Source organism: Musa acuminata, chromosome BXJ2-10 (genome assembly GCF_036884655.1).
Source record: "Musa acuminata AAA Group cultivar baxijiao chromosome BXJ2-10, Cavendish_Baxijiao_AAA, whole genome shotgun sequence".
NCBI classification, from domain to species: domain Eukaryota; kingdom Viridiplantae; phylum Streptophyta; class Magnoliopsida; order Zingiberales; family Musaceae; genus Musa; species Musa acuminata.
Window position 1 is genome coordinate 22,528,334 of NC_088347.1, and position 21,626 is coordinate 22,549,959.

A 21,626-nucleotide genomic window follows, 5' to 3' on the forward strand; every position below is an offset into this window, starting at 1 on the left:
CAGACAGTCAGCTGCAGCATTTGGGAGCAGGAAGAGCTATCACATACTCTATTCTACTATTCATTGCAGTCACAATCTCCATACACATAGGTAAATAATGATGCGATTGTCAAACCAATCTTGTGTCAACTATTTTTGTATTTAAATTTCTTGAATGATCGATCATATGGGGATCGGAGTTCTTTTTGACAGCACAAAAATCTTACATTGATGACCTTCATCTGCATTACTTGCAAGAAAAGAATGGCACTGTATAAATAACACAATAATTCTGATGAGAATTCTAAGACAAGATCCACATGAAGACTGTCGACCACACTGTAAGCGAAACAGCCGCGATCAAGTAAGTCCACAGGAAGATGACAGAGCACTCCTCTTGGGCAACGTCGAACAGCTGAGCCATCGTGCCTGCACAATCGTGTTCATCGCCCTGAAACCCTTTTGCGTTCGACAAAACTTGTTGAGGAGAACAGGGACGGAGCTTTCTTACCTATGCTCATGGCGGGAGGGAGACCGAACTGCACCATCAGCACATATCGATACAGTGGATCGTGTGGCACGAAGCCTAATCCATAGGCTGCTTTCACCACGGCGATCCCGAACGCGGGGAGGATCACGTAGCGAACGCAGACTATTGCGACGATCAACACAGGCCTGACGACCGACTTGCGTAGCCCTGCGCACGTTTCAGAAGCTTTGAGGTGAGTGATTCATGAGCGTGGAGAAGCAGAAGCTCAATCTTTTACCCTGCGTCAGGTTTCCACCGAGAATGAGGGTGATGCAGGGCACTGTGCCATCACTGCATCGATCAAATGAGAGTATGTTACTGCTTACTACTTCCATTGATAGAATGGATTCATTCGATTAGTAGAGGACACCAAAGATTAGATCACCCTAATAGCTTCATCGAGTCTTGGACAACTTTCAGTGGTGCACTTGAGCCTATAAACAGAGTCTTCAGCCATGGCACTGCACCGACAACGAATCCTACAATCTGAAACAAGTCAAGAAATATGAGATACATGGAATGTGATCTCTTAGAGTATGAGAAAAGTTATCGACGAGGACACACCGCAGCAACAGTCGGTGGAGCCAACAATTCCTCGACAATTTTGTGGAGAGTTTCCTTGATTTTATCCCACAAGTTCACCTTTTTGTCTTGTAGGTTTCCACCGGATAGAAGTGGGATTTCCTGCATCACGTATCTTAGCTTAAAAACTCTGATTCTTATGCATGTTCTTCAAATTTCCAGTGTTGTTATTTGATTCTAGCAAGATAGGATTTATTAGAAGTGATCAGATACGAACAGAGTCCCTAATTATACCTCTGATTCCTTATAATTATGATTGCAACTTACAATTTGGTGTTGTGCCATTCCTTGCACTGCTTTCACTGGTGGTGAAAGCACACTCTCCTGATCCACAGAGACTCCATGACCACCTTCATTGGCTCCTGTGACTCCAAGACTAGCTGTTCGGGTTGCATGGTACATTTTGCCAGCGTTCCTCATGAGACTGTAGGAATGAGTCCAAATGTAGAATGCTCCAAGCTGCATGAACACAACACATCACCGTGACTGATACAGAAACCGATGAGCATAACGCCGAATCCAAAAGATTTTACCGCCATGGAGAAAGAAACATAGGAGATTCCACGGGCGCTGCAGATCTTGTAGTCCCCAAAGGGATTGCCATCTTCTTCGCAGATCGCCGGGATAATTATCAGGAGCAGATTTCCCAGGTTACCTGCAGTATACGTTTTCGTCACCAAAGATTAATATACATGAAACGAAGATACGAGTCATTACCAGCTGAACAAGCAGCTATTACGAGGCCCTCAATATGATTTGGTGGTCTTAAGATTTTTACTACTATCCATCCGAGAATTCCCCCAATTAGGAATGTGATCCCGATATTGACAGGCATAAACCACCTTGAGAAGACAGAAGATCATGTCAGAACAGTGTAAGGATTCTATAGAATGGCAAGAAACAGTTGAGACATACCAAGATATGATTTCTTGGAAGGTGACGGTCTTTGCTAGACTAGCAAACATGAGAGCTGGGGTGAAGACAGTGAACACAACCTGTTGAAATGGAAGCTCACGGTTCAGGTCCACGATGAATGTGACAAAGATGTGAAGCACTTAATTTGAGTTCGGTGTGCTCGATTCACCTTGTTCATGTCCCTTCGAGCACCGGGAAGAAGAACATTGCTGTAACCAGATGCAAGGTATGCCCCCAGGAGGCCTATGAGAAGGACCTGCACCACTGGTGTGGATGCCACCAGGAGCAACGACCAAAACCCCATCTTCTTCCTCCTCTGCGATGCCGAATTCTGCGGTGATGGGTGCTTAATTAGCTGCGGCCTCACCCTCTCAGTCGTGTGGCATCCCTTCGCTGCCTGTTAATGGCACACTAGCTGTATGTAATGGTTTCACATGGTGCGCATGGATGCAACCTCAGATACCAGTTGTCGGAATCAAATGATTTTGAATTGCTATTTGATATCTCCACACTCGTAACAGTGGTTCGTACTGGATTTCTTGACTATGATAAAGGCTTAGATTTGAATTGATGCAGTGACAATTATGAGCTGCACATTCTACTAATGTAGCCAAGAACAAGTTGCAGTGTAGGACAGAGAATAATGCTTATAAAATGCAAACAATAATGCCCAAAAGTTCAAGCTTTGACCACAGACAGAGACTACGCAACCTCCAAAAAAGCAGGAAAAATAAATCAAGGAAGAAGAAAGAAAAACCAAAATCTATCATAAACAAGCAAAACGAAGCAGCAGAAATCGTCATTCGCGGCCGATAAGTGTTAGAAAGAGAAAAATTGCAGAGGCAACAGAACAACTGAAACGTTCATAAATCAAAAGAATCATAGGAACGATCGCAAAAGGAGTATGTAAGCGAGGAACCCAAATCATATGCCTGACGTCCATGTTAAGATCGAAGAGAATGATAACTCGGAATGAACTGAGAGAGAGAGAGAGAGAGAGAGAGAGAGAGAGAGAGAGAGAGAGAGAGAGAAGGTGACCTGGAAGCACTCAGAGGTCGACGAGAGGTAGACGAGGAGGAGATGGTTGGGTCAATCGGTGCCCAGGTTATGATAGCACGAAGAGAGAGAGAGAGACGTAGTAATCTCGGATAGATTTCATTGTATCGAGGGAAAGATTAGCGTGAATCATTAGAATTGAAGCACGCCATGGGAGGAGACTGCATGAGTGGAGACAAGGTGGGACGTAACCTTAATGCTTTTCCAAGTAGCAGCAGCCCACGTGGTGGCTACGAATTCAAACTTATGCATTTAATTGGTCATACCAATTTTGACTGAAGAGTGCCTCTGACTTATTTTGATTCAGATCTTGAATATATATTTTTCTTTCTTTCGGAAAAAAAAAAGAAAATTGAGTCTTGTCTTATTGATATGGGAATTTTTTTTTGTGAAGTTTTCTCTTATAAAACTTTAGGATTTTAGTCAAATAATTCTCTTAATTTTAGTTTTTATTATGTATGAAAATGACCACTCTAATTATGCAAGTAATATTTTGCCTGTATTAATCCTTTCGAGATCTTTTATGGAAGTCTATTTTATTTGCATTGAGTTTATCTCTTTTTATTATTCATCAAACATAACTAAGAAGTTTAATTTCTATTCTCGAAAAAGCTTTGAATTAGATGATTGATTATTATATATCCCAAAAGCTTAAGCTTTTATTTGAGATATAAGCCCACATAACACATGATATATTATTTATATCATTGACATATGCCTTCTTTTTATTCTCATTGGATTGTTGGTCATCAGCTACATTATGTTTCTCTGTACTGAAGGCAATGATTGATGTCTCTCTCTTTCAGTTCTGAGGCAAAGTGAAGCCAATCACATCGACTGCTGAAGCTCTCACATGAGCTTTTGCTGTAGCAGCCACAGCCACACAAGTCCTCTTCACCCAATTCTGCAGGATATACCAAGATTCTTTAGCAAAGAGAAGCCTATGTTTGAGGCTCCTAGTCGAAGGCCATTAGCTTCTTGACACTGAATCGATGGGACAAGAACATGTGCAGAGATGCACATTGTCCATGAAGCAGCAGTTCCCTGTGGAGATGGATGTCTGCAAGAAATGGCAGTGAGGGGAACAGCAACCGAGGGAGGTTTCCTCTGGTGCAGGTGCAGCTATTCGATGATCCATCCGATACATGTGACTTGCGTGGCGTCTTCATCTCAGTGTCTCACAACTCAGCGATGATTCAAGAGCTGGAAGAGCCTCAGTCACCTGTCACAAGCTGACATAGATGGATGTGGCAAGACAAATGACTCTGACCACAACAAGAAGAATGGGAGGTGTCTTTCAAATTAAAATTTATGCAAGTCCAGAATAGGTTGTAATATATTTTATTGTTAAATTATTTATAATATATATTTAATTATTTTAATATAAAATGCTATGGACCTAATTGTGAATCCTAGAATTTGAATATGATTTGTGAAATATTTATATTTAGTAAAGAAAAAAAGAAAGTAAATAGCTAACCTAGGGAGTATGTTATCCATATTTGCTATATTTTTATACCTATGATATTTTTTTGTTGTATGTTTGTTACATTGTCATATTTTCTATTAGCTAAACCTAGATAATTATAAAAGAAAAATGAGAAAATTTATCAAATTAAAAACTTATTGTAATATATCTTGGAAGAGAAGAGGAATTGAAGGAGAAGTATTCTATCCTATTCTATAGTGATTTTGATCTCTGATTCATTCTTGTTTATGAGTAATTTGTAAAGTTTTACCCTTTCTAATAACATTAACCTCAATTGAGCTATAAAACTTATTAATCTGAAATTTATAAGACTTCTTATCTATCTATCTATCTATCTATCTTGTTTTAACTATAATGTTTTGTGTAAAATTTTGATTTATGCAAAGCCTATTTCTTTAAAAACTGTACTCTCATATATATTTTTGATCTTACTTGATATAAATATACTTGCCCAAACATTTATTTTAATTGATCCTTTTAATCCTTTTAATTCTGTCTATTTATATTTTTCAATTATAATATTTTGTATAAAATTTAGATTCGAGCAAAATTATTTTTATTAGAAATTAAACTCTTAAATATATTTTCTAATATTTTATTTGACTGATTTGAAGTATAAATGATTATCTAAATATTTATTTCTTTTAATCCCTTGAATTCTACTTAACGGAGATAATATGTTCTAATCTCTTTGGTATTATATTACATGTAATTTTTTTATATAACTCCAATTTGTACAGAGCTTATTTCCTCTAAAAGTATACTCATATATTTTTCTAACAATATCTAATTTGAATAAATTAGAATACAATTTCTTATCCAAATATTTATTACAATATACCTTACAAATTCTACCAAAACACATTTATTTCCAAATTTATCAATTCTTACTTCTATATTTTTTTTTAACTTGATTTCAACTAAAATTTCTCCTTCAAATAAGTCATATATATTGCTGTTTTAAACTCTTATATTTCATATTGCTGATTCTTATTACTTTGAATAAATTGTGCATATGTTATGCCACTTGATATTATTTCATATGTACACATATATATTTTTTTATTGTTTCATATGTGTAATCTATATATTTGAACTTTCTTACTTCTTTTATTGTTTTTATACTCTAACGTTTGTGAGATAATATGAACTTTCCTAAAAATGAAAAAAAAAAAAAAAAAGTTATGTGTAGAGCTTGTGATACTCTTGTTACCCCTAATGACCTCATTAAGATGAGAGTGGATAAAGCTCCCAAGCATGAGAGGCTAATGTTCATACTATATTATGATCCCATTTTACTCTCTCTGCTTTTTGACATATTTTTCTAAAATATACCTTACAAATTGTATAAGAACACATTATTTTCAGATTTATCAATTCTTGCTTTATCTGTTTAAATTTGATTTCAACTAAAATTCTTCCCTTAAATGAGTCATATATTTCTTATCATTTATTCTTTTTACTTTGAATAAATTATGCATATGTTAATTCACTTGATATTACTTCATATATTTCTTATCTATGTAAATTTGATTTCAACTAATATTACTTTGAATCAATTCTTGCTTTATCTATGTAAATTTGATTTCAACTAAAATTCTTCCCGTTATATATTTCTTATCATTTATTCTTATTACTTTAAATAAATTTGCTTAGAATGTTCTTTTTATATTTTGATATTTGTGAAATAATATGAATCTTTATCAGAAATAAAAAAAAAAGAGTTCTGTAAAGCCTTTGATACTCTTATCGTCCCCAATGACTTCATTCAAACAAGGGTGGATGGAACTTTCAGACATGAGAGACTAATGTTCATACTATATTATGATTTCATTTTAATCTCTATGCTCTTTTAATATATTTTTCTAAAATACATGTTTATGTGTTTCTATATACTCTTTCGATATAAATGAAATGTCAAATATGACTCTATTCTTGAGATAATGAGTTGCATCTTGATATTGAGTATCTTATATATTATTTGTTTCTTGCATCTAATGAAATGATATATATGATTCTTGTATCCATGATCGGATGTCTTTGAATATAGTAGGCACTTGCTAAGTTTTATATATTACTCTACTGCTATATAAAATTTTCAGCTTAGCTTGGTACTTACCCTAATATTAGGTTTGGGTTGAGGCAATGGAACGTTAGAAGATCTTGGTAAGTTTTTGATGGGTTGACATGATGTTATTATAAAAGTATATTTTACTTATAATATTATTTTTTAAAAATAAATTGATGTATGATTAAAGGATCTCTCGTATTTTAAAAGTTTGAAATGTTAAGTATGGAGTTTTATATTAATATAAATTTATGATCAACGGTTATTTTTATGATTATGGTAATTCTTGTTCTTGTAAGTTGATAAGTGTTTGTTAATAAATTTTGAGTTGGCTATGAAGTATTGAATTATCATAAATTGTATAAGTGTTATATATGTGAACGAAAAATTAATATTTTTTATTTCCTCAAATTTTATGTCTTGCATTCTAGGCTTAGATTGTGGATGATTGATAATTTTTCTAATTTAAGATAAATTCAGAATGTTATTTTAAGATGTGACACTAAGAGAATATATATATATATATATATATATATATATATATATATATATATATATATGTATGTATGTATGTATGTATGTATGTATATGTTCAGTTCTTTTACCTTTCTCTAATGAGTTTCTTTCTTTTGGATTGAAAGAATGGAATGTATTATGGCTTTACCAAACATTTTTAGGAAGCCAAGATATATTCTCATGCAGATATCACTTGAATCAGGCGCTTGCTTGGTTCTTGTTTCATGTGCACCACCAAACTCATGGGCTGTTCATGTATTCGCTCCATAACTGGTGGTGGCCGAGATATGATCATGTGAAAGATGTTTCTGACAGAGTGACACACATTGATTTCAGATATCTCCTTGTGGTAGATAAGGCTTGTGAGAGAAACAGTCCTTGGTATGATATGATATGATATGATATGAATTACTTCTCAATATGATATATATTCTCTCTTCCCTATAAGTGTTCAGGACTTATGCTCGATCATTTTCAATCAATTGTGTCCTGAAACCATACAGGAACTTGAAAGACACTCTCATGGCGTGAGGGGTAACTCCGAGCCAATGAATGAAAGGGAGGAAGAAGCATGTTGTTTAGTTTCACCTCACAAATAATGGAATGGTTCGATCCAAATTATTGGTAGCCCAACATCCCGATTAAATGCTTTTCCTTGGTGTTCAATGGTGAATCTTCACGAGCCTCTTCTTTTTGTTCGTCACTGCTGCGGGCCATGGGATGGGGTTCGATGAAGTCGAAAGGAGAGCAACACCATGAAGAGATCACATCAACTGTTGGGCATGCAGTTAACCTTCTACATCAGAATCCACCTCCAAAGCTGGGATTCATCGTCGACACTCATCTTTGTTTCTGCTTGAGTACACCTTTATCCAACCGGATAGAGTGACCTAAGAGAAGATGAGGGCGCAAAGAACTCCTTTTATTTTTCTGCTTCCGTTTGACTGGATAAGGAAGAAGAAGATGGGCATACGAACTGTGACCAGGAAAACTAGAACAAAGTAAACTGGAAAGGGAAAGCTGCTCCACATTGACCTACATATCATTACCAGTAGAACTGTGCCGACAGCACCACCACCATCGCCAGCCACCACTTTCACATTCATAAAGCCAGCCAAGGACTGACATCTTTTTGTTTCACTGGCTAATTGTGACTGGGTTCCTCCTCCTTTTGTCAGCCTCCGTTATAGTGCCTTTTCCTTTTTCTCCAGACATTGTGCATGTGATCAACAACCATAGCCAGTGAATTCCCTGTGGAGGATCTGAGCTGTGTGGTTGAAGTTTTAGTTTATTGTTTGGTGAGACATGTCAATCCTCTGCGGGAACTTTCTTCCTCGTGGCCATCATTTCAGTGATCTCTTCAGCTAATCCCACTCGGTCATCTCCTTGTGGATGTTGTGCCTCAATTCTGGCATCCCCACTAGTGACCAAGGCACCAGTTTCCTGGAACACATCCACCAGACTTGTCCTCTACATGTGATAGATATCACAAAGGTTTTCGTGTCATCCTGATGTCCTCATAAAATGGTGTCAGGCACATGTAAAATATGGCAAATTACTGTTGTCACGATGGTGATGAAGGTGGCAGAAAAGAGTCGTGTGAAGAAGGTCTTGCCTATGTCCTGTTCGACGATTTGATTTGGAGATCTCGAACGAGTGATGCCGTGCGGAAGTCGCTCGCTGATTGCTCTTATCCGTGCATCGAGCACCTTGCATGCACTAATGCCTTGGAAACAAGCAAAGGGAAGTTTGAGCACAAGAAAACACACTAGTTTGCATCCTCTTACAAGGAAACTAAAAGCAGAACACTATTGAGTTGGATACAATGCTAAATCCAGGCAATGAAATCAACTCGTGTCCTCCTTTATTACATGTTGGTTTAGATGATACATGAGGAAACCAAAAGATGAGCTGAGCTATTAAAGGAAAGGAAAAGGTCGGCACGAAAAGAAGAGGGCGGCACATGAGATTGAATGGGAACATAACACGTTGCCGTGTTGCAGATAGGATTAGCCTTACCCATTTTATCCCGTCTTGGCTGTGGTGTTACAGCAAGTAATAGACATCCTTAGGCTTTGCTTGCTCTGTTCATTACCACATGTAACTTAGCCAAATAAATATCATACATAGTTGTTATTTTGATAATTACTAAATTATTTTTATTAGAATTATAAAGTCTTTTAGAAATGATGAGTTGAAGATGGGATTCGAACTCGGAATCTATCGAAGCCTTTACCAACACCTTTCATTGCGATCATTATCCAAAAAAGGTTGAAAGATATGTGCTGTAATAACGAGTAATAATTGATGAAACACGAATCTTGACGCGGTGACCACTTCAATTTGCCTTCTATAAATGCGGAGCTCCCGCTCGGTCTCGACTCCCCAAACAAACTCCCTCCTCCCCCTCTCCTCTCTTCTGCTGCTCTGCTTCCTTCCCCCTTCCTCTTGGCTTTGTAGTGAGAGGCAATGCGCTCTCCGGCGAGGTTTCTCCAGTCCTCGGACCCGCCGCGGAAGGCGGAGCCGCCGTCCTTGCTTCCTGTCGACTCCGACGTGGTCGTCGTCCTCGCCGCGCTGCTCTGTGCCCTCATCTGCGTCATCGGCCTCGCCATCGTCGCCCGCTGCGCCTGGATCCGCCGCTCATCCACCTCGTCCTCCTCATCCTCCACCGCCGGCCCGCCCCCCCCACCCAGCAAGGGCCTGAAGAAGAAGGTCCTCCGGGCGCTACCGACGCTCTCCTTCGACTCCTCTGCCGCCGCCGCTGGCGGCGTCGAGCTGGTGGAGTGCGCTATCTGCCTCACCGAGTTCGCCGACGGCGACGATGTCCGCGTCCTGCCGCAGTGCGGGCACGGGTTCCACGCCTGCTGCGTCGACACGTGGCTCCGCTCTCACTCGTCCTGCCCCTCCTGCCGAAGGGTCCTGGTGGTCCCCGCCCCGCCGTCGCGGTGCCACAGCTGCGGCGCGACCTCCGATGGCGCTGCCGCGGGCGCCAAGGCCGCCGACCGCGGCGGCGCCAGCACGCTGTCGCACTGAAACACTACCCTGTCCATCACATCGGGCCAAGAAGACGATACAACTACATGTTTGTTGTTATGTCTCTTGACTGTTAGGTGGAGAAACAGAATGGATTGGTTGGTGATGTGTGCATACATAACATACCGATCACTCGCAACTTCTAATGGAAAAGGAACTTGTGCTTATGGGAGTTCTTTTCAATGAGAGCGTGGAACGGAAACACAAAAGAAGCAAACTTTTGCGGTGACCGGAGAATGATCAGTAACCCGGAGCTCGGCCTTGCACTTGTTCTGCTTGCTTTCTTGAGAGAAGGTCTCAGCTTGCAAGGGAGCTCTTGCAGCACCAATGGAAATGTTTGTTGACTTGTTGTTTGTGCAGCTTTTTGTCTCTCTTATCTTTTATATGTGTCAATGGCTTTTGGTTCAGCTGCCATTGGAGGCAAGTGTGACAGATTGTCTCTCTCTGAAGGAGTGTGATTTTTATTTCGGATCAAAGAAATAGCAGATCTGTAAGTTGCAGCTGCGATGAATTGGTGTGATCATCAGATTTATTTTTGCTTATAGGAAAAAGAATGTATATTATTGTAAGTCAATTACCAGAATGCATGTTCTACAAGATTTCAACTTGAACCTATTAGGAGAAAAGAGAGAGAGAGAGAGAGAGAGAGAGAGAGAGAGAGAGAGAGAGAAAGGGGAATGGAGACATGGACCATTACCAGTTGGCAGCTTCCACTAGAACAAAGAGATATGATCCATATCTCATGGGATGAGCTGACTTCAAAAAATATCTGTGGTCACTGAACGATTACAAAGTCATCATAGAGAAAATATCCCTCTCTCTCTTTTGGGAGGTCAACGTTCTGACTTCTCTCTCTAATGGGAAGCCAGAGTGAGTTCTGATTTAGTCAACTACAAGTGACTGTAGTCCACACCAAAGAATCATGTTATTGCACCCAAGAATGGATATACTAATGGTTCTAAGTTTCTCCTTTTAAAGGAAAAGCAATCATCAAAACTCAGAAAGAGCGGACAAAAAAGAGGTTGACATCAACTGCCAGTCAAAATTATCCCCGAGGTAAATAGATATAGTTAGCTTTCCTCCCCCAGTTAGAGCTAATATCTGTGCAGAATCATTAGTAATTCTTGGTATATGTTTAAAATTAATTACGTTAATCTCTTGACAAAACTCTAAATGGAAATGAGTTATCTTCCCAGAGTTCTTTTTCTAACATAAAGAAATCTATTATAAATTAGTCAAGAGCTAAAAAATTGGTAAGTGAAGACACCCAAAAATAAAAAAAATCCACCCCCAATTATGAGCACAATCGTACATTCTGAATTTGTTAATTGTACACTTCCTTCCACACACATGTACGAAAATTTTTACATGGACCTTTAAGAGAGTTAATTACATATTATCTCTTGTAACTAAATCAATTTAATATTTTTTAAACTTAAATTTTTTTTATTGAAATCCTTATAATTACAAAAGTGAAACATTTAGTTTCATTTATCGTAACGACATCATAAACACGAAAATAACGAGCAAAAAAATAATTTTAATATTTTAGTTAATTTTTTTGTAGTAGTGGATGACAACGTTGTTGGGAGTTACAAGTGAGTATTGTGAATGAGGAAAGAGAGTGATAGCGAGAAGTGAAGTGACGACGTAGATGTTGATACTATGCATTTGCATCGACATCGACAACAATATGAGGGAAGGCAGCATCGCTCTGCACCTACGTTGGCATTGATGCAAATGCCAACAATCTTTTCATCGCTCTACATTTGCGTCAATATCAATGCAAATGTTGAGTGATCTTTTCGTTACATCTACTTCAACGTCAACGTAAATGCAAAGTAGCACTGATGTAGTTATTGAGTGGTGCTGACATAGATGCAAAACATCAGTATCTATATGATCACTTCCTCTCTCACCATCACTCTCCCTCCTCACTCCCAATAACCACGTGTGGCCTCGATGATATCGTCGTTCGTCATCATGATAAACATAACTGAAATATTGAAATTATCTTTTTACTTATTATTTTCATACTTTCGTTGATAAATTCGATAACGTAAGAATAAATAAAACTTGCTTGTAGAATTCATTACCTTATTTTATTTGCTTATTATCGTCCAATTACCTTAGTACCTACCTTTGTATAGAGACATTTTATGCTTGGTCTTAGAGGGGGCTAATTACATATTATGTTAGGTCTCTTTAGCATTTTGATGTTTACATTAAAAAATTTTATATTCGAATTCTTATAATTATGAAAATAAAATATCTAGTTTTATTTTAGGTCTCTACTCACCATATTTACAAACATGACTAGTTAGGACCTGAGAACGCATAATTATCAATAAAATCAGAGGTCGAATCTATTCCACAATAATTCTCATAATAAAAATTTAATCTTAGAAATACTTCTACGTTCCATCCTCCCAACCAGACCAGTTGTGATGCTCCTATTGAACTCCCTATCTCAGTTGTAATGGCTACTTTAAACTGTTAGGAGCTGCCACCAATTCCAATTAACTGCTAATTTGCGTGTGAAAACCACTCAAATTTAGCTGAATCTGAACCATCTCGAGTCTCCTACTCACCAAAAGCAGAGATTTTGGTCATCTGCTGCGAACAAGCACCATTCACAAACACAGCATGGCTTCCCGAGAAACAGAGACACGAGAATAAACGATGCAAGAGCCAAGAAGAAACCACAAGAACTGAAATGTACAAAAGAAAGCTACATTTATGGTCACAAGGAAACCACAAAGCTGTTGCCTTCTTACCACAAACTTTCTTCCTCTGTATCATAAACCAAATATGAAATCAAAGCAAGAACCTTTCGTCACTAAGAAAAAGGTATGCCAATGCCAACCACTGCAACTGGAAATCCATAGGCATACATCTTGATAACACAAAGCTACAGTTCTCCTGTTACAACGCAACCAAAGGTAGGTCCTTTTTACAAGACAACATCAGCCATTTCAGAACGCAAAACCCTAACACTTGCGACCCACACTTCCATCGCCAGCACCGCCAAAGAACGAAATCAGCCTCCGAACCCGTAGAGGGTGCGACCCTGGCGCTTTAGTGCGTAGACGACGTCCATGGCGGTAACAGTCTTGCGGCGGGCATGCTCGGTGTAGGTGACGGCATCACGGATGACGTTCTCGAGAAAGATCTTGAGGACGCCGCGGGTCTCCTCGTAGATGAGACCGGAGATTCGCTTTACGCCACCACGGCGGGCGAGACGACGGATCGCCGGCTTGGTGATCCCCTGGATGTTGTCGCGGAGAACCTTGCGGTGGCGCTTCGCGCCGCCCTTGCCCAGCCCCTTGCCTCCCTTACCGCGACCAGACATGGCGCAGATCGATCCAAGAAAAGAAAGGTAGAAGAAGGGATGAATTGGAGGTGGAAAGAAGGCGGCGAGACGAGGGAATTTATAGAAAGGGGGGATTAGGGATTTGGGTGAAGGAAATGGAGGGATTTGTGTTCGGAATTTGGGATGGGAGGCGGGAAATGGGGAGACGATTGGTAATGAGTCGTTGGATTCCTGGTTGACGGTCTAGATGGGTTAGTCTAGTGTGGCTCGGATCGGTGACGTGGGAGGTAGGAACGTTGCTGTGTTTCTTGCGATCTGGCAGGCGACGGTGACGAGCCGAAGACACGAATCGTTGGTTCCGAACGAGACAAGACACGAAGAATAGGTGGGCGGGTGTCACAAAGTAGGAGTTGAAGCTTACCATAGCAAAGAAAACTTACCCTTCGCACGGTTTGGTTCGAATCAAAATCGAACAAAAATTAAATCGGAATCAAATCGATCTGATGATTGACCAATTTCAAATAACTTAACATGAATAATTTGATTATAACTTATTTTTTTAAAAACCAAAATCGATAATTTCTTAATCGACGGTTCATTATATATATATATATATATATATTAGAAAATATATGAAAGAAGCATATTTTATGTATATTTACCAAAAAGCTTTTCAAGATTTATAAATATATATATTTATAAATATATATATTACCGAAAAGCTTTTCAAGATGTAGAAGCGGCTTTAAGATTATAAATATGGACGAATAAAATGATGGAATTGCATGATGATATATTTGAAAACCGAAACATAATTTTCTAATAGACTAAAATTTTTGGGTCAATTTTAAAGGGTGTTTGACAAAAATCTTCAAAAAAAAAAGGAAACTACTTTCCATGTTTGAATGATTGTGCCATTTATTTCATTTTTTTTTTCCTGATGGAACTGTTCAACCTAATATAATCAACCGGTTAGCGATAATTCAAATTATTTTGATCTTTCAAAGACAAATAAAAAAAATTAGCATCGCATCAAGTTTCTGAAATCACTGAAAAAGACCTCAAATTTCAAAGAATACCATTCTTTATGGTATACCAATTTAATCCTTACTCATCTACCATCACAAAGTAATCATATTACACATGAACTTTATTTTGTTATTTCTTCAATACTGGGAAAATGAACATTTCAGATGTAGATCTAATCTTGCCAAAAGCACTTGATTCACCGTCACAGCATGGAGTACAAAAGACCCATCTGATCCTGAAGAAAAACCTCTCTGTGGATCGAAATATCTGTCAGCCGCAATTCTATTCAAGTCTCGCCGACCAACCATGTTGATCCTGATGAATCATCCTACGAATGTAAACGTTGATCCACATCGAAACCACGAGGATCAGACGGGCTGGCACCTGGTCTGTTACAGGTTAAAGTGAAAGAAGTTAGTCCAGTTCTAGGCAGAACTATTTATTGCAGAAGGATCTGGAAAAGCTAGGTTAAATTCTTAAAATTAAAGTTGCAAATACATTGAAGTAAAAGATAATTTGAATCCAGAAAAGTTCAGATAAGATGGCCACTAGCTGGTGACAGTTAACTCCAATATTGTTTCTATAGATGAAAGGCACAGATATACTAGGGTTTTTTAAGAGATGTAAGACCTTTGCTTACCTCTTATTTATGGTGCAATAGTGAAACTTGAGATTTCCAGATTTGGTGTCTTCGATATACTGCAACCACAGTGAAAAAGAGTCGAGAATGACCAACATTAGTAGTGACTGTGAACTAATTCATCTGTACCTAAGTTCCAAATGTTATCAGTGCGATAGAATCCAACAATAAATCGGCTTCGGCAAAAAGAGATAGCAAGTCAAGAGAGAATAATTGCAAAACTCTACTAACCATCTTCAAAGTAACAATGATTGAAGAAAATGCAAGGGAATCAAATGGTATGTCATCCAACGCAAAAAGTGCACACTTCAGTGACTCAGGGCCTGGTGAAAAATGAGGTGTCTTCAGTCTTGCTCGGAAGATGATGTAACTCTGTACTGCACATGAGATTGGACATACTACTTCATTTTCAAGATACTATAAAGATTTTATCCAGATATAGATTAGCAGCAGAACAAAGTTATCTCACTTGGCCAATGCGAGGTATGTCTAACTGAGCAAATGGTGCAAGGACTTCAACTTCAGCACATGCTTCTTCCAAAGTTTCTCTAGCTGCCCCTTCTGCAGCAGACTCTCCAATCTCCAAGAAACCAGCTGGAAGTGTCCTGCAGATTTGAAAATTAAATAATTAGACCACATTCTTCTCAAGACAGATCATATGGACGGCATATTTAATGTACATAATCAGAGTAAAACTACGGGCATATTGGGAGGATTCAGAAGAAGAAAAGCAAATGTGGGCCTCCAAATTGAGGGCCAGCTCCATTAAACTTGATCTACGCTATTTATAAAACTTAGAAAGAAAATTATATAATCTGACAATGCTTTGCATGTTCAGCAAACCAACAAAAGATGCACCTATGCAAAAAAGAAGCATTAAAATATGTTGTAGGCCATTTCCTTCAGGTCCCTCAGAAAATTTCAATTAAGGTTCTGCAACTTGTGTAATATAAATCAGTGGGTCCACTCCATTTCTATTACTCCTTTTTCTCTTTTATTCTTTCATTTTATACTGAATCATGCCTTCGAGTCTGTGAAGAAGCTGCTGGTGATAGTGTCTTCAATCTCAAATCAAGAAGTGTTGATGTATCTTATTTTAACGATTGCAGTTCTGAGTACTGGACATGTATTGGTTCATGGCTGAAGCAATACGGATCCAGTTCATGCAGGTCTACCACCACACGATATGCCAGTATGTATCGTGGTACCAAGAAGGGGAAAGGAGAAGGAGAAGTACGGGAGGTCCAGGGATGACGAGCAACAGGTGGGCGACATCACAAGTCCCTAGTCTGCATGCAAACTATAAGCGGCAGATTTGGACCACTCACTTAGAGACAGGGATAAGGTGATCTGCATCCTGGTTCACATTTGGACCGGCAATACCAGCCAGTACTAACCAGTCCAGGAGAAATCACATTCCTAAATCTATATCTTTTTTCAAATTAACATAAGTTCTGATATCAAAATTGCTTATTCTTAGATTTTTCTCAATAGATACACATAAAAAAAGACCTTCATTACATCTAGTTCATCATTTCAACATTAAATTATTGCATATCATATTTGATGGTGTTGACTTATCAGATTTGAGATTCATTTCATAATTGACCTGATACGGTTAAGAAGTCGATGGTGTTGATCTTCATGTTTCTTCTGATTTGAACTGCCAAGATTGAGACCTCAGTACTTTTCTTTTCCAATAGTATATAAGCTTAAATCTAAAGACTCATACATGATGTAAAGCATGAACAAATATTCACAATAAATATTGATCATGCATTTTGATTTTTAGAACATGTAGATGTATTTGCAAAAGAACCAAAGATTGGAAATAGGAATTGATGGTAGTGATTCAATATATCTAGACACTGTTACAAAATTTTAATTTTTAAAGACATGTTATATAGGACATATTCTTTTATAATTAGTAATTGTAGTTTTTTCGTGCTTTCTAACCTTTTTAGTATATTACTACATTGTGTCTTAACACTTCAACATATAAAACGTGTGTTATCTCAAGATACCTACAATTTAGAGCCACATAACTGAACATAAAGAGGAAAAAAAAAGAAAAACCTTAGAGTGAACTAATTGCTTAGGTTTCCATTCTCAAGCAATTAATACAAGTAAAAGCGTAAAACCAAATATCCAATCAACAGAAAAGAGAGGACAAGGTAAGCACCAAAGGCCATAAGACGGCTCAATTTTCCGTTTACAAAGCAGAACCTTGTCATTATGCTCCACCAGACAACCAACTACCTGAAAAACTCGATCACCAAATTGAATAAATAAGTTGTGCAAGCATACTTCTTGTCAGGACCAATATCATATTGCAGACATTTAGTAAGGAATGGAATAGCAACTGACAGAAGCTTCTAAAACAAGGAGATATTATCAATTGAAATTTAATATAACGTAACTGCAGAATGAATACATCAGTTAAGAGTGGTTCATGATCCTGTCTGTAAAAAATATCCAAGTTTGTCATGCTTTCTTGATGGATTCTTTTGTTAATAAGAAATATATCAGATACGATGACACATCTGACATTTCAAGCAGGCAAGAACTTTTATTAATGAAATTAATGAGAATGATTGAATGTTCCTTGACAATGATGTTAAAACTCCACCGTAAGACCAAAGTGAGGTCGTTCACATAAAGCAAAAGCTTCAGCCATCATAAGCAACTTTCCCTTCAGATAAGCTTGCAACATCAAGTCCTCTGAAGAGAAAGCCGCTTCAACCGTAGCCTTGTGACTAATCTAGGAACCCAACACGGCAAATTCGTGCCATTTACATACGAGAGACACGTATAAGACATGAGCATGCGCTGGACATTAGGTGTTATGTCTCTGACAGCTCCTGCCTTCACAGATGGATGAATATGCTGGGAAAGAAGGAAGAAGAGGGAAGAAGAGACACATTCACGAGACTTAAAGAGAAAAACATTAATGTATGTGGGAGGACATATACTTTCATGTTCAACTAATCATTTTGATAACAAAACATATCACAACTACGTAAAGCATCAACATGAGCAACAAATTGCACAGATCATTGATCATACCATTTTGGGATTCTGATAGTGGATTTTCCCACATACCACACAAACCGGTCTTATCTTTTTTTCTCCATCCGGTATAACTTGCTTAGTTGGATTTCCACAGGAATGGCAGAAGCAAATCTTGGGCATCTGAATCTGCAACAATAAAATGCTAAAACGATGAAGTAAGCAGAAGTAAAACAAAAGCCACAAAATGGATCTTGACTTCCAAAACACCAGTCAAACTATCTCCCCCACTATGTTGCCATTAAAATTTAATCCATTTTCTTCCTTCTATCACCCAGTTGTACCAATAACTACGACAATTTGTCTGTAGCTTCAGCATTGACATAAATAGTGTTGCACTCACTAAAGATTAGCATAAAGGAAGACGCCAATTTATATCAATCCATCATTGGTGAATATAAAGAAAACGCAATAACCAATAAAAGACCAAATTTTCCTCCTAATCAAAGAGAAATTCGCATGATACTCACTGCAGGCTGCGCCACGGCGGACCCGAGGGCGGCATCCACATCGGGGCTGGTGCCCGGACCGCCGGAAGACATCCGAAAGGCTCTGAATACACCATGTTGACGAGAATAAGGCACGTCAAGCGGCAATCCTTCAGGAGAGGAGGAAATCCTGGACCAGGAGCAGGAGGCGAGGCCAGAGAAGCGAGGAAGGCATCGGAGCAGGGGCGAGACACCAAATCCGAGCGGGAGGTGGACGGATCTCAGCATCATTTGATGGGTTCCCCTAGTAAGGTTTTAGCGAGAGCTACGTGCCGGAGGGCGGCGGGGGACGGAGGTTGAGGTCGGGCTTCGGACACATCGCCGCCGTGCGACTGGTGGACGTGAAGCGCTCCTGACGCGAGCGAGGGGACGTCGTCCACAGGCTTGAGGTGATCCGAGCGATCCTGACCGTTCGATTATGGATAATACTCCCGTTGGGACCGTTGGATGGAGAGGGGATGATGGAATCCGGTGGACGAGAATTACGGGTTTGATGTGTCGTTGATTCGTTCAAACCATGGAAGGATACTGTGCTCACCAATCTAGCTTCACTCAGGCTCCAGGAAATATAAGTACTCAAAGGACCGCCACGTATTGTTATTATTTCATTAATGAATTGTCAAAAACAGTAAATACTCTACCTATAATTTTTTATAAAAAATAAATAACGAAAACGAGATTCAAACATCATCATTTCATTAATAAATTATCAATAATAATAAATATTAAACTTGTATTTTTATAAGAGTTAATTTGCATTTTCAAAAAATAAATAAAATATTATTTTATTTAATTTATATTATTAAATGCTTTAAACTTAACAATACCTAATAGAAAAAATTAAAAAGTTAAATTTCACATGTCTTAAATGTTTAAACATTCACATATGTCGTTCCCAATAATATCCATTCGACCGATATACATATTAAAATTAAATTTATAAGAAAACATACAGAGATAAATTGGTAATTTTGCCTTTTCTATAAGGTAGTTTTCTGGTCAGTCACAGGTGGCTGCTTGAAACATCTTCAACTCTACCTGACGCTGCCTGTGCTCTGAATCCGCCTGTAGTCAAAACACGTCATAAGGCAGTATACTTAGAAGAAATTTCACATTCAAGCCACAAAATTTCCCAACAAGAATTAGAAGAAATTTGAATCCAATAATCAAATCGCTGAGAAACCACAAATCCACAAATTCAATGCGATTCTTCGTCGTCAATTTAGGCACACAAAAGAAGAAGTCAATTTCCATACCTCATCTCACTCCAACATCGGAGCTCCGCTGCTATCGTCGGAGAGCTCCGCCCCGTCCTCTTCGTTCTCCGGCACCACCACCTCGATGGGCTTTCCGCTGTTGATGGCGTTCTTGTTGTTGTTGTTGTTGTTGTTGTTATCGTCGTCTTTGTTATCTTCCCTCCCGATGATTCGAGCCTCAAGCACGTGCAGCCTCCGCCTGAGCTCCGCCATCTCCGTCTCCATCAGGAAAAGCCTCTCTTTTAGCGTCAGGTTCTCCTCCTCGAGCTGTGCAATGTGAGCGTCCTGGTCGTCCACCCTGCTAACGAGCAGGTCGGACCCGGAGTCGGTTTCCAGGTCGTGATCCTCTTCCCCGGGGTACACCATCTCGAACCGGCTCACGTCGTGGTCCAGCCGCCGCTCCACCTCCAGGTGCTCCTCCACATCGCTCTCGCCCGACCCCTCCTCGTCCTCGTCGTCCTCCTCCCCGCCGGCAGCGGCGGAGGGCCGCGTATCGTGGCAGGTAGGCGATCGGAGCCGGATCAGGCCCTTCATCGACCCGTAACCGTCGACGCCCCACTCCTCCTTGACCATGTCAGCGAGGTCCTCGCGCGTCGGGGAGAGCTTGGGGGTCGGGAGGACCGCTGGCGTCACCGGGTACGGCGAGACCAGCGGCGCGATCCCGCCTGATTTCTTGGCGCGGATGATGAAAGAGGTCGTGTTCCGGGGGGCAAAGGGGGCGAAGCGAGCGAACTTCTTCTTCGGGTAGAACCTGCGCGCCTTGACGCGGTTCTGGTACTGGAGCTCGTGGAGGGTCGGCGGCTTGTAACCGGAGACGCCACCGCCAAGGGGGACCATTCCGCCACCCACGGGCCCCCCTCCCGCCCCACCGGATGCCGCGTTCTTCCGCATGCCGGCAGCTTTCTTACCCTTCCAGTTCATCCGACCCGACTTGGGTGCACCGCCGATGGCAAAGCGCGGGGGAGGCCGAGCGGGGTTCGGAAACCCCATAGGATCCTCCGCCAGGGGCGGCGGCGCCGGCCAGATCCCGAAGCCACGGTTCATCATATACGACGGGTCGTTCATCGATTCCCGACAACAGGTCAAGGAACCCTAAAATCCTTGGCCGCAAAGACGAGGATCAATCTCAGATCGATCACAGAACCAAACTCGACCGAAACCGAAGAGACGAATCAACTCCGATTCGTGACTGCGCCCCAAACCCTAAAGTTCCAGAACGAAAGCGAAAGCGGCAGGAGAAGGAAATGGGATCCGATTCTTCGAGTTAATTCGTCCTCACTTATTCCACCGCCTTCGGTTAATTTATAGAGACGAAGAGGCATCGATTGCCGGGAACGGATTAGATGGACGGTCGAGATTTCGTTCGTGTTGGTGGACGGTTGTGATGGTTTTCTAGTTTGTGACAGTTCACGGTTGGAATCCGAGTTAATGAGTTGACTCGGATGGAAATGGAGGTGGCGACATTTTAGTTTTCATCTATTATGAAGTAATATTTTTCATGAGCTTCATGTCATATTTCTTTAAAATTTTAATTTATTTTGAATATTAAGTAAAAAGATTTTGAGTGAATTCATATTTTTCATATTTTTAAAAAATCATTTTTTTGAAAAATATATTTCATTATTTTTCAAAAAAATCTCTATTTATATTAGATTTTGAATAAA

General features: G+C 39.6%; 5 protein-coding genes across 6 annotated transcripts; 1 reads left to right on the forward strand and 4 right to left on the reverse strand.

The window, feature by feature from the left end:
* Positions 1-120: 120 nt before the first annotated feature.
* Positions 121-3,259, reverse strand: LOC104000492 (protein PIN-LIKES 7). Its single transcript, XM_009422562.3, has 11 exons — positions 3,044-3,259; positions 2,175-2,402; positions 2,006-2,085; positions 1,808-1,932; positions 1,624-1,745; positions 1,358-1,549; positions 1,073-1,192; positions 894-994; positions 747-799; positions 491-676; positions 121-408 (listed from the first exon to the last, which is right to left on the reverse strand). Exons 2-11 carry the CDS (start codon positions 2,307-2,309, stop codon positions 284-286), a joined length of 1,239 nt encoding a protein of 412 aa, XP_009420837.2. The 5' UTR covers positions 2,310-2,402; positions 3,044-3,259; the 3' UTR covers positions 121-283.
* A 6,267-nt stretch (positions 3,260-9,526) lies between these two features.
* LOC135624508 (RING-H2 finger protein ATL8-like) lies at positions 9,527-10,678 on the forward strand. Its single transcript, XM_065128203.1, has one exon. The coding sequence runs from the start codon at positions 9,604-9,606 to the stop codon at positions 10,165-10,167; it is 564 nt and encodes a 187-aa protein (XP_064984275.1). The 5' UTR covers positions 9,527-9,603; the 3' UTR covers positions 10,168-10,678.
* A 2,301-nt stretch (positions 10,679-12,979) lies between these two features.
* On the reverse strand, positions 12,980-13,616 carry LOC135624509 (histone H4). The gene has a single exon (XM_065128205.1). The coding sequence runs from the start codon at positions 13,517-13,519 to the stop codon at positions 13,208-13,210; it is 312 nt and encodes a 103-aa protein (XP_064984277.1). The 5' UTR covers positions 13,520-13,616; the 3' UTR covers positions 12,980-13,207.
* Positions 13,617-14,546: 930 nt separating this feature from the next.
* LOC135624507 (nudix hydrolase 23, chloroplastic-like) lies at positions 14,547-19,293 on the reverse strand. Of its 2 annotated transcripts, none has more exons than XM_065128201.1 (7): positions 18,689-19,293; positions 18,216-18,347; positions 17,332-17,408; positions 15,619-15,754; positions 15,381-15,521; positions 15,150-15,208; positions 14,547-14,898 (listed from the first exon to the last, which is right to left on the reverse strand). In XM_065128201.1, the coding sequence occupies exons 1-7, from the start codon at positions 18,935-18,937 to the stop codon at positions 14,838-14,840; spliced, it is 855 nt and encodes a 284-aa protein (XP_064984273.1). In that variant the 5' UTR covers positions 18,938-19,293; the 3' UTR covers positions 14,547-14,837. The 2 variants fall into 2 exon arrangements, with proteins under 2 accessions (XP_064984273.1, XP_064984274.1); XM_065128202.1 differs by having other exon boundaries at positions 18,216-18,363; positions 18,689-18,930.
* A 246-nt stretch (positions 19,294-19,539) lies between these two features.
* Positions 19,540-21,230, reverse strand: LOC135624506 (uncharacterized). Its single transcript, XM_065128200.1, has 2 exons — positions 19,963-21,230; positions 19,540-19,771 (listed from the first exon to the last, which is right to left on the reverse strand). The coding sequence occupies exon 1, from the start codon at positions 21,025-21,027 to the stop codon at positions 19,969-19,971; it is 1,059 nt and encodes a 352-aa protein (XP_064984272.1). The 5' UTR covers positions 21,028-21,230; the 3' UTR covers positions 19,540-19,771; positions 19,963-19,968.
* Positions 21,231-21,626: the final 396 nt, after the last annotated feature.

Excerpts from the sequence above, each read along its gene's own strand:
- LOC104000492 (XM_009422562.3), bottom strand. The coding sequence starts at position 2,309 with ATGGGGTTTTGGTCGTTGCTCCTGGTGGCATCCACACCAGTGGTGCAG. Across the intron at positions 2,086-2,174 it reads CTCGAAGGGACATGAACAAG|GTTGTGTTCACTGTCTTCAC; the intron begins GTGAATCGAGCA and ends CCATTTCAACAG. Across the intron at positions 677-746 it reads CGGTGGAAACCTGACGCAGG|GGCTACGCAAGTCGGTCGTC; the intron begins GTAAAAGATTGA and ends AAACGTGCGCAG.
- LOC135624507 (XM_065128201.1), bottom strand. The coding sequence starts at position 18,937 with ATGATGCTGAGATCCGTCCACCTCCCGCTCGGATTTGGTGTCTCGCCC. Across the intron at positions 18,348-18,688 it reads CCGCCGTGGCGCAGCCTGCA|ATTCAGATGCCCAAGATTTG; the intron begins GTGAGTATCATG and ends TTATTGTTGCAG. Across the intron at positions 17,409-18,215 it reads ACTATCAGAATCCCAAAATG|GTAGTTGGTTGTCTGGTGGA; the intron begins GTATGATCAATG and ends CGAGTTTTTCAG.
- LOC135624508 (XM_065128203.1), top strand. The coding sequence starts at position 9,604 with ATGCGCTCTCCGGCGAGGTTTCTCCAGTCCTCGGACCCGCCGCGGAAG.
- LOC135624509 (XM_065128205.1), bottom strand. The coding sequence starts at position 13,519 with ATGTCTGGTCGCGGTAAGGGAGGCAAGGGGCTGGGCAAGGGCGGCGCG.
- LOC135624506 (XM_065128200.1), bottom strand. The coding sequence starts at position 21,027 with ATGAACGACCCGTCGTATATGATGAACCGTGGCTTCGGGATCTGGCCG.